The 16,322-nt window shown below is 37.1% G+C and overlaps 1 protein-coding gene across 3 annotated transcripts in view; it reads right to left on the minus strand.

Annotated features, from left to right (window-relative positions):
• LOC100646717 (small conductance calcium-activated potassium channel protein) overlaps positions 1-16,322 on the minus strand; it is a 245,250-nt gene that overhangs the window by 142,276 nt on the left and 86,652 nt on the right. The window contains exon 4 of one of the 3 annotated variants that reach the window (XM_048410394.1): positions 12,876-12,986. The exons of 1 other annotated variant lie outside the window; for it this stretch is intronic. In XM_048410394.1, the coding sequence (XP_048266351.1) occupies positions 12,876-12,986 (111 nt within the window). Of the gene's footprint in view, positions 1-12,875; positions 13,098-16,322 lie in introns of all 3 variants that reach the window. One more of the 3 variants, XM_048410393.1, reaches the window with a different exon arrangement.

Here is a 16,322-nt window from a genome sequence, read left to right on the forward strand (position 1 = left end):
TTATTGAATATTTTACGTGGGATATATTAGCAATTTTGCTGAATTCTCATCGGTCATCTTGCTTATTGTTAGTTGGTATTTAACCCTGTTAACCTAGAACTTCCGACGTAGGTCGTGGGTTATCTAAGAGAAATTACCTGGATTAACCAATGATTGTAATCTATGCTGCAGTTCCGTGTTCCACGTAAAACATTGTACAAATATATAAAAATATTTAATTTTCTTAAAATAGATACTATTTAGTACGGTTAAATAAAAACGGCTAATGAATTAAACTAATACAAATAATTACACGGATAATAAGTAATTAATGAAACAATTATGCAAGTTATTATAGGTGTAATGCAAAAAATACAGAAATATACACTATATAAATTTGTCTTCAGGCTCATACGATGTTCTCTGTTAAACAAAGCGCTTACTAAAATATATATATGTAAAGGTTTCACACACATCTGAAAAATCAACCCCGACCTCCGCAGAGTTGAGGAAACACTGAACACGATTTTAAGAAGCATCCATTTAATAATTCACGATGGATCGTTTTTACGATTTAACCTCGATTGCTATAGTTAGAATGGAAAATTTTTAGCATACAAGGCCATGCCTATTCAGGAATTAGAAGATACTTCACAGCAGATATCGAGTTTTATTGATTAATTCAAGAATTACAATTCTTGAAGAATATATAATTGAATGGTAAGAATGTTGGAAACTAAAGAAACTTTCCTCACTTGCTATGCTATTTTTATTGTCTTCGATAATAATATGAATAAAACCTGTTGTGTTCATGCTATAAAGTGTTTACAAGATATATTAATTTTTTAACAATCATCTTACCGAGCAAGTTTCAACTGTACACGTCAATATGTATCGTTCCAAAATCCTTTTATTGAACAAATGAAGAAGTATGTTTCTCTTTTTGACTAAGTAAAATTTTTGGTTGTAAGTACCACTACGGATTGTTTAAAAGACATCACAGTGAACAGTAAACTTTGGAATCTTTATGATTCAAACTAAACAGAGATTTCTCGACAACGCGACTTGTATCGTCGTTGGTCAACTGTTTGAGATCGATAGATATTATAGAACGCGATTGGTAAGTGTACATTGTATATTAAGGTATATGTACCGATGGCCGTAGATTTTCATTGCGCCTTAATGCGATAGGTTACGGATGTAGGTGTAATTTTCAATATCAGTAAAAGAAGATACAATGGTCAGTAGGTAAATCAATGTTTAGTCAGACAGTGACAAGGTGTCCGCAGAGATTCCTGAAAAAGACGAACATCCTCGAGACGAAACAATAAATTGAGTCAAAGTCGAAGAAGTTAAACAAACCAATTTTACTTTCTCTAAACTTTTTAAATTTTATTATTCACCGATGTTCATCAATTTATCAGTGAATAACGTTCAACTTCTCAAAAAATAAAGGAATTATTTCCATGAATTTATTCATCGCAAAAAGGTGGCATAAATAATCGCGACTTTCAAGGTAAATTTAAGAAGATGATATATTTAACACAAAGCCCTTTATAGTTTATGCTGTAAATAATAATTTATTTCTAGTACTTCTTTTTATCTTCATTTTTTTTTTTTTTTTTTTTTTTGTAACTTTTAAACGCGTTTTACGTTCATTTCACGTTATTCAGTTGTGGTATAAAACGAGCAAGAATTCCTATACCTCACAAAGTACGATCTCGTTCAAAAATCTAAAATATGCATCATGAACATCATTCTATTGGCCCGTACTCATCGATCGTAAAGTAAGAATGTTAAATTCGCTATTAAATAGGAAAGCCGGGCATGCTTCGTCCAGCAAACACAGAAAATTTATTCGATTAGTACGCCCTGCTGTATTTTAACTACAAGTGTCACGTACGCCTCGGAATGCCGCATACATACAGCTAGGCCAGTATTTCCAAGCGTGCATGTAATGGAACGTGATGCAGTCATGGCGCTGCATTCGTGCTCCTCTGTCCTCTCTCCATAACCGTACTATTCGCTGACCAAACAGCAACTCGTTACGTGTATTTTAACCTGATCGTTCAGCGACCAACACGTCAATTTTTAATCTCGTACCATTCTGCAATATAAATGTCTCCAGAGATGCGATTAGGTCTAATTTCAACAACAAGTTTAAATATTCTCTCAATTCTCTACTACTAAAATATTTCTCATTTTTTAAGCAAAGATATCAAGAAATATTCATATCTTAAATAATATTGTCCATTGCTTTGTTTCGTCTTTTAAATATGTCTGTCAAAACGTAGCGTAAACTTACAAATGTATACAGAATACAAACTTACAAATATGCAATAAGGATTAATGCAACATATGCATCAGTGGCAACGAATATGTTAAAAAACACAAGATTCGAAAGTTCAATCAAATCAATGGACATTTCAATATTTGTCTGTAATGGAAGTTTACTTGAAACAGTATTTGTGAAATGGTCGTACCTAATACTAGCCATTGTTGTTGTAATACTAGCCATTACTCGGTAAATATTCCTATTGATTGTTGGCCCAATGCGTTCTATTAAGCAAATGAAAATAGCAATTAATCTTTATCAAAAACAGCTGCACAAGCTACCTACTAAAGCAGTATGATCTTTTGTTATTTATTTCACTTCGGACTTTTGCTTTACCCTCGAAACTTGAAGAGCAAAACGTGTTTATCAATTTATAGCTTCAATTTTTGATTTACGCGTTGAAACTCCATTTCAGAAATTTGCATTATCTATTCCACTTCGCAATTTTGAATTTATCATAATTAATATATTACTTTGTATAATTTGTATCATCATTTAATTTAATTTATTATTATTTGATTATATATAATTGAATCTGTAGCTTCATATTCAAATTTATCTTTTAAAACGTCGGTTTAACACAAACAAAGTATCAAATATGAAATACATTCATTGATACGTTATGGTAAAATAAGTCAGTGACGATTAGATCATGAGCTGTGATCGACGCGCGCTGTGCAACACGCTGTCGTGTCGCGGCATAGTGTAGTAGATACGACGCTTTCCGGTCAGCCAGTAGTATATCAGGTGATGCGTCAGACTCAGGCACCTTCGTGCTATCAGTGAAACAACGACACGAGCAACGGAACAATAATAACGCGCTGCAACCGCGCACGCATGGCATGGCTTTCTATCGGTTATACGAACTGGCTAACAATTTCTCCAACATCATCATTTAACGACGACACGCTGCCACTTGTAACTGTCTTCTTCTGCCGTTTACATTTCGAAATTGCATGAAATTTAATAAACCCATTCGCATCATAAACAGAATATACAGTATACACTTATCGTCAAAAGTATATTCTATTATATCTAATCTTACATTTAACGGCAAGATCAATAATGCAATTCATAATTTATTACTTTTCCTACAAACTTTTTCTACGCATTCCAACGCGGAAGTCAACAATGTAAATTGACTGAAAAAAATAAATTGGAAATGTGGCGTTGCCTTAATGGAAAATCGATCTTTAATGAGTTAATAGAGCAGATGTATCTATGACTGACTAGAGGATAGAAAGTTATGAAGTACAACGAATTTCCAGAAATATAAATACTTCGAAGTTTGAACAAGGATTTGAGTTTACGGACGTTTACACGTGAAATTAGTTTTCCTAAATCTATTATATGCTTTAATTGTAAATGTCAACAGGTCGTGGTTGTTTCTCGAGGTTCATTTTCGTCGGGCGCTTTGATTTTAACTACAAAGCCCGGCTATGATACTTTGGAAGGGACGTATTAAAATTTCAAGTCAGAATTCATCGTGTTGCTACTCTGTCTTCCTGACAGAGATGATTAAATCCTGAAGATGATTAAAAACTATCTTTGTTGTTACACCATTGTCAATTTAATCCATCACGTGTTTTTTCATCCTTCTAATTAATATACGAGTCTTAGTATATTTTATGGAAAATTTTTTCGTAGATAAACGAAGAGAGGAACGCTGTAACAAATTCTTTCGGAAGATCAATCAGGAAATAATTCGCGAAACAGCAAGATAGCGAAGAGGCAATTAATTCAACGCCGAAATGGAGGATCGTCTAGCCAAAAAGCGACGGGAAAGGAGAGGAATTTATTCTGTGGATAGGCTACTCGAAGTCGTGGCGGTCGCTTTGTCCTCGATAAAGTCTTCGAGTTCCGCCAGGGCGATGCCTCGAGAGACCGTTTCAACAAATCTTTTGTCGTCGCGGCATCGTTCTCCGAGATAATAATCGCGGCGGGGAACTGCAGCGACGCAACGAAAAAAAATGAAGATCGTTTGCGGGCAAGAGACTGAGAGACCAAGACGGGATAACAGAGCGTATAAGGAGAAAAGGCACGAGAAAAATCGAGCAGTGGATCGTCGTGCCAAATAAAGTTACATTGGAGGATTGATAGTTATGGTGCAACGACACGTTCTGGATCTGATATGATTTGATTTCTTTAGATAATTATATATTTATTTTTCTGATATGTAATGAATAACTAACTGATAGTATTACATATCGATCCAGTTAATGGTTTGCGAACATCTTTAAAAATGAAACTCTTCCTTTGCTTTTAGTTGCATTAAATTTTTCATATCATTTCGCGTCCATTATTTTGCGGTAGCGGACGTAACAACGTTGTCTAAGGCCATTTCATAAAAGATGATGTAATTCGAAGAACCAGATTCTTCATGAATATATCGTGGCTAATAAAATATTTCGTGGTTGCTAAAATTGCAGGAATGAAAAAAAGATAAGGTACAAGCAATGTTCCCTTGACACGGTGGATGGGAATGTACATGGAATTCGCCAAGCCGAGACTTATTGCCAGTCAAGTGCAGTCGTTCGTCGTGCATGCTTCAAATCGATTCCTTCTAGAACGAAATCCTCTTTTAAGAAATGTAGTACATCGTTTCACGCCCACACCTTTTCCCTGTCTTATCAAGATCAAATATCAATCGATAAAAACACAGGTATCAACGAAGATACCAAAACACGCAAAATTTTATAAAAATTATAAATAGAAATAACGACAGGGGATACGTATATACATACACATAAATGCTTCGACTGTCAGTCTATTTATCTTGTCTTTTTATCATTCGAACACGTTGAAATTTTTTCTTAAACACACCGATTGAAACGTCGATTCATCCAATGCGTATTCGTGGATTTCCAACATCGTTTTCGAATAACAATCTTATTAAATTGCCACGACGTAAGCTTTACCTCTTGTCACTTCGATCCGCTCACGGATGTGTCTGAAAAGTTCTTTATTCCTTCCCTAAACCACCATGAAGCGCCGGATTTTTCAGCCAAGGTGGAAATTGCTTTATATTCACCTCCTCGTGACTCTTCGTTTCATCTTTCTTCCGTACTTTCAGGCTTCCTCCTCGCGCGAACCCACCCCAAGGCACTTTCCAAATGTGTGTCAAATAAAATTAAACGTCAAAAGGAACTGTTGTTCACGCGATAATGAAAAAATAATCTTAACGTCTTGTGTATCTTCTATTAGATTTCATTGAATTTTTTAACATTTTAATGAACTCATTTTTTTCTTATACGACTTAATATAGTAGAAATATTTATTAACGTAGATATGTTATTGATTAGAAAATGATGTTATAGATATGTATATGTATATATTTATACATATTATGGACAATTTTCCAATGTAGTTCATTGAATATGAATTCGTGTTTGAGACTGGTCAGTCACTTAAAACGAAATGTATTATTTAATTCTAAGAAAAAAGAAGTACAAATTTGAATTCCAAAATGCACTAGTAATTAATACTTCGTATAAGTTTTATGATATTTGTGCCAATAATACCCTTTCATGTACAAATTAAATGTCTCTTATTCTATGACTCTTATTATAATCTATATATATAATCTAATTTATAAATATAAAAATGATGGAAGTTATTGAATATGCGCGGTAATCATGCTTCGCACAATTTCGGTAATAGACCCGCTACGTTGATGCCATCGAGAAGTAATTTGGAACGCTAGCACCTAAATACAGTATTTACTTCAAAATACGTAGTACTATGTATATTCGATACTCTAGTCGTGATTCATGGTCATTCAAGCGATGAGAACTAGAGGATTTTGCGAAGATCGAACGTGAATCGCTAGATACAGTTTGCCAAAGAGTCATCGGATTTACGCTCTTGATCGGTATTACACGAATGGATAGAAGCACAGAAACTCGCGAATCTGCGAATAGATCGAAGATTTTTATCGTACTCGTGATTCATGGGAGGCTTTAGCCCGAATTTGGCTAGTACCGCGGTTGCTGAGTAAGTAGAAGATTATGGCGAATCGTGAATTTTCGCAGTATAAATTCCGAATGTAAACTTTAACTTGCATGATTTGTCGATGTAATTATTCCTAGTAATCTTTGCGCGTTTAAGTATTCGAAGGTTTGCTCTGCAGAATCGCTGAGAGTTTCGAATTTTTATTAGTTGTATAATAGGTTCGTTTGTATGTCTCTTTCTTCCTGTAATACCCTTTTCTTCTGAAAGAATGTTCCAAATATTTAAATAACTAATATTTCAATAATCTCAAATGTCATAAATCTGAACGAAACTGTTGTGTTGTAGAAGAAATAGGGTGATCGATCTTAATGTAGAAACGCGAATTACTGGTAATACTAGCAAATATGTATAGTAAAGAGCCTTGCGAACACTTTAATATCATTAATTAGTATTGCGTGAAGGGATTACATTAGTCGCGATCATCGTTTCACCAGTTAACAGAACCTTAGGTTACGAGATAGTTAGAAGATTGTCGTAGAACGTTCCGTATAAACTTACTTGGGAGTTACAGCTCGGCCACGAATCACGCGATTAACAGCTGCAGTTGTGTCATCTGAATTTCAACATTTGTCGTGATTCCCGGCTCGTCTTCCACGACCGTGTGAATCCGCACTTTACGTGAGCTCGTAATTTCACAAACCGCGTAGATTTAAACGTCCAACGTAACACTAATAAAACAGCCAGGTTGGCGATACGTGATAGAAACACTTGTTTCGAAAGAAAATAAATCGTTAAACCAAATAAAAACCGATAATAAATAAATCAATAGATAAAATCAATAGATAAATCAACAGATTGTAAATCGTTCCCACAAATTTTTTAGTAAAATACGAGGCTCGTTCTATGGTTTATTAGCGGACATTGAAAAAGAAAAAAAGAAAAGAAAGAGAAAAAGTCATACGACTATTTATTTTGCAACTGTCCTATAGTTCATATAGCGCGATTAAGCTAGCAGGTATAGCTTGTCCGGAATTTCGTATTTCCACGATCGCGATTAATCAACAGCGGAATTCATTACATTTGCTTATCTAGACAGCGATTAACGAATCAATTAATTACGATTGGATGGCGCTTGCGAGTAGTTTAAATGGCGATTTCATGATCCTATCGATGATCATCGTTCTATTCGTACATATTCTGCGCTGTTTAATTAATTTATTAGTGAAACGCGGTCATTACTGCATGATAGAAAAAATTAATATTCTACTGGATCCCGATTATTCAGTTAAATAACATTTCGTATTCTCTTCTTCTGTTTTAAATTAGAGTTCGCATAAATTATCTCTTGAATATTTTAAATTAACAAAATGTATGTAAATTATTATCTCTCTGTAAAGGTGAAGTGTTGGTTTACACCAGAGACCGTATAAATCAAAATATAATTGACTGCATATTACATCTCTCGTTACGAATCAGTCGAGCTTTGTAATCTGTATCACGCATTCCAATTTCTCTCAAATAAATGTCGCGGGTTTCACAGAGGTTTTTATCTACAACCATCAGCTTTGCTTTATAATTCTCTCATGTGCCATATTTTACATATTCTACATAATTCCCCTTATATCAAGCCCGATCTGGATAACCAAATTATTCCATGTTCGTAGCAAAATTAATGGAAATATAATTAGGTTAGCATTACACCTCCAGTTATAAGTATTTCCACCAATTCCTGTTAATGAGATGCTACGGATTTAATAGGAATTTTTTTATTGATCATCGTTGACTTGACTTCGCACAATCTTTATCTCATCTGCATCAATCAACTGCATACGATCTCGATAATAAAATTATTTCTTCGTATTCGTAAGGAAATCAATCAAAGCATAATCGATGTAATATTACAAAATAATATTTGCACATATCGATCGCAATTGCATATATCTGTATATCGAATTTCTCCTTTATATTCTTAACAGAGTATAATCAACTTAATATTACATTCTTCGCTAGGAATAATCAGTCTAATTTTGAAATACCTTTACATATTCCAATTTCCCTTATGCACACGTCACAGATTTTAAACGAGATTTTTATCTATCGATCTCGTTTCGCCATCCATGTTCCATATCTTCCGCACAATAGAGTGCTGCAACATACGTACATCCAATAAAACCTGAAACCAGCCTACAAGCGACACGCGTTTTTCCGACGTTTACCTACAGATTGCGTAATATCGACACGAGAAACACTATTTCGTGGCACGATGATCAGTCAAAATTAACCGCGCCATTAAACCTTAAAACGCTCCTGGCCTGTGTATTTGCCCAAGTGTTAATTGCTAGATAAACTCGTTTTTAGAACGGCATTCTGCCAGAGGGCAATCATAATTCCTTTATCTCATTCATGCGTCGTATTACGCGATCTTGGCGATTTATTTTACGACCAGAAGCGGCGCTGTTTAACGGCTATGCTGTCGTTAGGAGGCAAAATCGTAACGATCCATGAACGAGGTCCGATAGAAACTGCTGGTAACGTAGCGGAACGTAGGGAGAGGGAAAGGGTGAATATTAATTACAATCATTACGCGGAAACATGCGAATTAATACGACGAATCAATCAGTTACGAAGATTTAATGTCTACGACATAATTTGATCCCCTACGACTTGTACACTTGCTCTGTACACCGCTACCGTCACGTGCAATTACATCGCGTTTATTCATCGATCCATCGAAGTGATTTCCCGCCCCTGAAAATGTTGGTGTGCACGCAGATGGGAGTTAATTGTGTTTACGTTGATTTATGTATATCTATCGATATAGTAGGTCAGGACTTTTACTTTTTACTATAATTGCTCTGTTTGAGCAGAATTTATGCTGGAAATTTCTATTGCTTCATATTCTTAGAGACTTTATTTTGCTATAAATGTTCTCTTTGAAAGAAATTACATTGATCATTTTGCATAGCTATCGAAATTATTAAATCAAACTCACTCTTTTCATCTGTAAATGAATACTTTCGCGAGACATAGCGAACATATATTTTCATATAGATTTTATTTTACTATTGTTCTCTTTGAAAAAAACATTTACATAGATAGGACTGCTGCGTTGTGGCAACTGTCTAAACGTTTTTTTTTTAAACAAATATTTTTATTGCTTTGTAAAATATCTCATAAATCACTTTTAGTTTTTCAACTATCATGCATCTAAATGCACATTTGTTACCATTCAGTGAAGCGTGACTCGTAAAACTCGTTTATATGTTTCAATCTAATAGTTGTACTTCCGGAGTTTAATAAATAAAACGATTGTTCTGTTCATGTGCGGCTATTAATATTGTGGATACAGCAGTGTTTCGTCGAATTTTCTATAGGCTTCCAATCGTAGAAGCACGTTCACAACCTGTTCAATTATCCAAGACATCGTTTAAATGCCAGTAGCAGAACTCGCTTAATAACAACGTGGATCGCGGTATTCGGCTCGTATCGTAACGATATCACGATGCAGATTGTGTCACTGGTACACAGCTGGCTGGAGTCTGCCACGATTAGTAATTTCATTTTACTTCGTATGATAATATCGTGAAAGCTCTTTCGGCTGATCTCGATACGCTTCGCAAACTTCGGGTTACGTATAATTAAGTTGGCTGTAGAAATTGATACTGAAATACTTGAGAATTTATGGAATGCGAACTGTCTCGAACGCGCAATTTAAATATAGACTGTTCAAACGTTGAATCTTAAATGCACAAAATAGAATATTTAAAATATTTCTACATTTTGGGAAATAGTCGTGGAACGTGGGAAGTATCCTTTGAATTATTTTCATCCCTTACACAATTTCTTTTATTATTATAAATTATTATTATTATTATTAGTTATTATTTTATTGTTAGAATATTTCTCAAATTTAAGGAAAGTACGAAAAAATGTAATATTAGTAATATCCTTAAATTTATCTTTAGCTAACAATTATTATTTTAAATTCAAATATTTTCTTGATCGAAATCAGGTAAAATTTCCGAATTTTCTGCAAGAATCGATGAGCGTAGCCGTCGCGGGAATTAATCTACGCGCAGAAGCTGTAAAAGGCGAGTCGAGGCGTGGATAAATTTTCCAAGATAAATTTAACGCTGGAAGGCTGTCCGCTCGTCGAGCGAAACTAACATCGAAACGGGCCTTCCGGAATCGTTCGCGCTCAGAGAGGCACGTTGTAATTTACCAGAGGCGCGTTTCGACCGTTTCCAAAAGCGTAAGCGCGCCATTTGTTCATGCCACTGTTTCCGACCGGTGAACCGGTGAAAAGCGCGTAGCAAACGAGCCAAATTGTCGTCGTTCGCGAAGCAATAATGTCCATCTGAATTTTGATCGTTGTCGATAGTAGATGGATGAATTCGTGCTGACAGGTCATTTTTTCGTTCGAAATTGAAAAATTTCGATTGAATTGAAAATAGTATTTTTATATTTTATAACTTTATACAGCGTAAGTTTCCTTATATTTTGGTTTTGGGCTAAATGAGATTTAGAAGACCCTTAGAAAAATAATTTCTGTTATTTCTTTTAAATTAAAATAAAATTTAAGTAACATCTCCTAATTAATTTTCTAGGCGAATCAATCACTAACAATTCTAGGGCATCTAAGATGAAAGAGGCGGGGAAATCAGGCTTAACGTTTGTGTGAGACGCGAGACGCTAATTTTCCGTTATATGCCTGGAAGCTTTATAACATGTCTCTGCCCGTGTACAGAGTAGAAATTCACGATCATAAATCTGGCATATGCGGCGGGCTAAGTTAGTTCGATAAAGAATGCACGGAAAAAGGGAAGTGCATAAAGAAAACGTATTTCACCAAGCACGATATTAAACTTCGTTTTCGTGCTACTGTATTCATGATACGCGATTCTGTGATTTCTTTTAGGCAAAAGGGAGAAAGAGAGGGCATGCTGCTACATCGTGGGCGGCAAATAGCAGTCTGAGTACTACGCAAGATCAGGAAGCAAGAAATTCGCGGGGAAGCAAAGATAAGACGGTTTCGAGATGGTAACTAATGGTTTAATTGCTTGTTTAATTCCGTAAAGATTTGTTTTCCTTTCCTTTCCTTTACTTTTTCTTCTTTTATTGCTTCTCTGCCATCACTTCGCAGCCTCATCTGCTTTCCTTATTTTTTTCCTTCTCTTCTTCGTTTCTCTCTTACTCATTAACTTCGAGATTAATTTCGTTAAATAATATACTATTAACACTAAAAAATACCTAATTTTCTAATTCTTTCAAAAAACCTTCCAAAAATTATTAAAAGATCGATAAAATTCCCATCGTGCTGTTCGAAAAAAAAAAAAGAATAATATTCCATGTTTCGATTATTTCGTTAAAAGTAGATGTATATTAATCACGTACTAATATCGTTTCAAGGAAACAGCAGACATCCTCGACTCCGATCGATGCACAGTCAGAGTTTGCGAACTATGCTGGCGGAAGTTGGTACATAATGTAACCTCAGCGACGAGTACATAAAAGTTATTTCATAAATGCGCGCTAGTGAATTTATATAGCTACGATCTCGATTAATTGAAAGAAACTCTTGATTCCTCGAAAACGTTTCAATAAATTTTAATTATATAACGGGAAAAAATGTAGTTCCTTATTAAACCGTCTTATCTTTCGTTCATTTCCGTCGAAAGTTTAATAAAGGGGGAACGAAACGGCACTTCGGATTCTTCGTTGGCGTTTCTTCCGATATATCGGCCATCAGGTTCGAAGAATGCAGGTCATGGCTGGGTGAGAGATAGATCTAAGGTCTAGGTTCGTAAATTGGTTGCAATACTTCATAGCGTGACGGTGAATAGTGGGTGAGAGGCATGTTCTATAGGTCAGTGACGCTAACTACGGTGCTCGGACACATAATCGCACGTACGCACAATAAAATGCATGCTGCATTAATATCGCGCGTATCCTCGAGCGTCGAGGTTAGGTTAGATCGGAACGATTTCACATACCGGAATACGATTCCCCTCGCGAGGATGCTAACGACGCAGGATCGAATTGTTCAGATGTGATCCTTTTATCCCCGAGACAAATCCAACTTTTACTCCTATCGTCGAAAATGGAAGGGCGTAACGTGCCGCTCTTCGACGTCTTTTAACATCCGAGCAGGGAAATCCCGAGAAAATTAAACGCGTTATCGTTTTTAACTTCGGTAAGCGAGTTCTTTTGGAATCGAATAGCTTCGTCTTTATATGTACTTCCAATCTCTTATTGATTACCAGCTATCACCATCAAATTTGAACGTACTACTTAACCTAAGCACATTTTACATAAATTTTACTTAACTCCTTTGACGCAAATTCTATACTTCAATTGCCAGTAGTGCTCGTATTAAACCCTAGTAATTTTTCAAAATTCCCACTTAACCCATCTTAGTGGCAGCAACGTACTATTGAAGTAAAAGTGAAGTAAAAGCTAACATTCCAAAAGAACGAAATCGACTCGACTCTCGATCCGTGCGTGTGTACGATGCAAAATTGTAACTAATCAAAATTGCAAATAATCGTGTATAATACGGGTGGTTAAGATAGATCAGGCATTACGGCTTAGTCGGAAGTATCGTGCCCACCGTCTTGACGTAGTTGACGGTCTCGGCGGTCGCCTCGGTGAGGGCCCTTCGTAGCCGTGAACGTCGGACCTGCGACAGCGTACGTGGACAGAGTACGACGCCCTGGGCACCCTGTGAACCGGAACCAGAGCCTGAACCGGAACCGGGGCCGGGTACCGCAGCAATGGGTGGCGGAGGCGTCGTCGGCATTGTCGTCGACGACGATTTGCACCACCAGGGGAACTGGGCGTGTTTTTAACACGTTGTTATTCCACACTGACAGCACTTTTATAGCATACTTAGACACAGTAGAGAGAGTGGCAAACAGGTGCAGTGGTTGACGAGTGACAATAGACAAGGCTATGCTCTATATGGATCACACGAGAAGAGACAAAGTGTTCTGATACGAGACGACTTAAGGAGAATGATCTATGCTTTGGTCAGACAGACAGAGCGTTCTTCTAAAAGTGTCTTTAATTTAAAATAACTACAAAGACAGAAATTTTTCTATATTTCCAAGAAGTATATCTTTTACGTATACATAAAAATGTTTAATAAATAAATTTAATAAATAATAATTAAATTTGTAAATATTTTTTTATAGATTCTAAACACTCTCGCCAACATGATTATTTGAAATTAGAGACACGTTTGTTAGAACCTGTCTATCTTACAGTGATCGACTTATCATCGACTAAGCATCGATTTCTCCTTTTAAATCATTCTTGTACAGGGTGATTCATTCAACTTGACGACAAGCCACTGGTAAACGGTCTGTCGTGCGAGAAGAATACATGTACAGATCGTCGAAACAAGCTTCATCACGCGAAGTACTTCATTCCGGACATTCCCAGAATTGCAAGATGGTTCCAACAAAAGTTACACGGTTCAACGCTTGTAAACCGTGAAACTTTCATGGAAACTGTTTATGGAGGAAGAACGGAAGAAATACTTCGGTTCATAAAGTTTCGCAGCCGGAACTTGGTAATTCATTCGCTCCTTTATTCCCGCACGACGAGCGGTGTACCAGAGCGGTTGATGGTTGAATATCACCCGGTGCATCGTATGAAAGCCAGAGACAGAGACAGAGACAGAGTGGGAGAAACGATCATAGAGACAAAAGCAGACGCGTGTACAGTGTACAATCTTGAAACACGTTGATCTCGATTCTACATCTCGTCCCTCGTCAATCCTTCTCTAGGCCTGTCTTTCTTCACTCTTTGAACACGATCAATGGTTGGCAAGGTAGGTTTCGATATAGGTGGGCGAGCAGCAACTAATGGAAACGATGTAACTCGAGTACAAAAGCAATGACAAAATTTAATGATCCTCTACGTCATCTACGAAGGCTGACCACTACTTTTTTTTTCGCTAGACTCGGTCGCTACTGCCGCTAGACTAAAGGAATTTCGGTTTCGAAACTAGTTCTACCGGACCAGATCTCTCTGCGAATGGGGGTGGTGTACTCTCTATGGGTGGTGGGGTTGGATGCTGCTGGCGACGTTGGTGGGGGACACTGGCGAACAATCGAATGAGAAGCTCGTCAGGATCGCAGTTATTTTTCCGGGCGTGCAAGCGCCACGGGTGACCCGGTCCAAAATCGGGGGCTTAGCGATGCAAAAGAACGCTAATGGATGATGCGAGCAGATGGTGCACCGGAAAATTGATGATGTTATTCTTACCGCGTTCTACTTAAAGGTCTGCCAACTACGTTCGCTATCTACTTTACGTTCACGTGGGCGATGACTTGCGAACAACGCATATCAGTCTACTACAGAGAGAAAGAGGAGCAGCTGGATGGAAGAGAATTCGATGGTCATCGAACCAGAGAGAATACATCAGATGCTGCACGATGCTGCTGAAGGGGGGCTACTGTGTCGCGCGTGGACATTTTGTATCGTTGGTGAAATTTCATTGACCGATCATAGGGAAACGGATTTGAGGAGTTTCCTCTAATCTCATCCGCTTGTTGTTAGCCTACCGGCGTCGAAACTCGATCCGAAAGCTAAGCCGATTGGAAGCCACGTCTCCGGATAGCTTAATGACCGATTCGTACTACGAAGCTCCGACTATTTGCCAGCTAGGGATTTACCGAATGTGTTCGATCGATGAATTATTGCGTTCATCCTGCGATGAATAAATGATGTTGCCATGGTGGAAGATTTACGGAGAAGCTTGTTACACAACAGCCCTTCGTTAACTGGTCATAGTTAAATATTTTATTCATCTCCAGATGAAATATTTCAGAAATTAATTTCTTCAATATTTTGCAAATATATTTTCTGCTTATTATTTCTATGGAATAACTCAAAAATATGAAATATCTGACAAAGTAATTTCTTGCTCGAAACATTTAGACGAAATATCTTGTATCTTAACAATCCTAACGATACGGATCTCGAAGCGTAAAACATAACGTCGCACGAACGATATCGTGTCGCGGAATACCTCGTCCATAATTACGAAGGCAATTGGAAAAATTAAATCTCGACCAGTTAACGCGACGCTGCTGTATCGAGAGGCTCGTTGTAGCGAGATAATTATCGAACTTCTGAGGAACTAGTTTAGCGTGTACCTTGCGAGACACAAGATTATGGCTGGGCGGTTGACTGTAAATTACACCGTTAACGGGAAACGTGATTACGAAAGGAGAAGGCCGGACCGCGTAAACTTGCGGAAAATATTAGGTTCGACGAAGTTCGGTCGAAGATTACGCTGATGCCGTGGGAATCCGGGTCTCCAATAGCGCGGCTACTTCGCTGAAATCCGCAAAACTGCAGACTTCGCTGGGAGTGGCTGTTACGAGAGCGACTCCGTGGAACTGCTTCGAACGCTACCGCTCTACGGAGAAATCTATTCAAATGTATTGGAGTCACTTTAGACGCCGATCTCCATTATCGAGTTGACTTGATCGGGTGAAAGATTGGCTTTGCGGTTGCTTCGATCTGGCACCACGTTGTAATCGAATCGAGATGTTTCCGTATGGAGGGGTGGGAAAGTTTCGCGAGGAATGGACTTCTGCAAGAGATTTGTGCCAACCCGTTTGGTTTCGTTAATTAAAGACGAGTTGATAGACTGACGAGTAGCGAAAGTTTCGAATCACGAGAAATAGATCTTTGGAAGAAAAGCGTGCCAACCGCAGTATCTGTATTTTTAATCCAAGCTGTACGACTCTTTTATGTATTTTGTTATTTGTACACCAGCTTAAGAAAATATTCGAAAACTCGTAGAAACCTTTTATGTGTTATGTGTTTTGTATGAAGCTCTTTGAGATGGTGTCTACCAACACCAAGTATTAAGCAACCTATTAATTACGAGAAAATGACTAATTAGTACAGAATAAAAAACTGCTCGGAAAAATTTACAAATATTAAAAAGTGAAAGATAAATCGAATCTAGTACCTACTCAAAATTTCCTCCTTAAGAATCAATTATATCTCGCTGCACTCAAAGATAAATATCGCAGCT

Source organism: Bombus terrestris, chromosome 11 (genome assembly GCF_910591885.1).
Source record: "Bombus terrestris chromosome 11, iyBomTerr1.2, whole genome shotgun sequence".
In the NCBI taxonomy this organism is placed as follows: domain Eukaryota; kingdom Metazoa; phylum Arthropoda; class Insecta; order Hymenoptera; family Apidae; genus Bombus; species Bombus terrestris.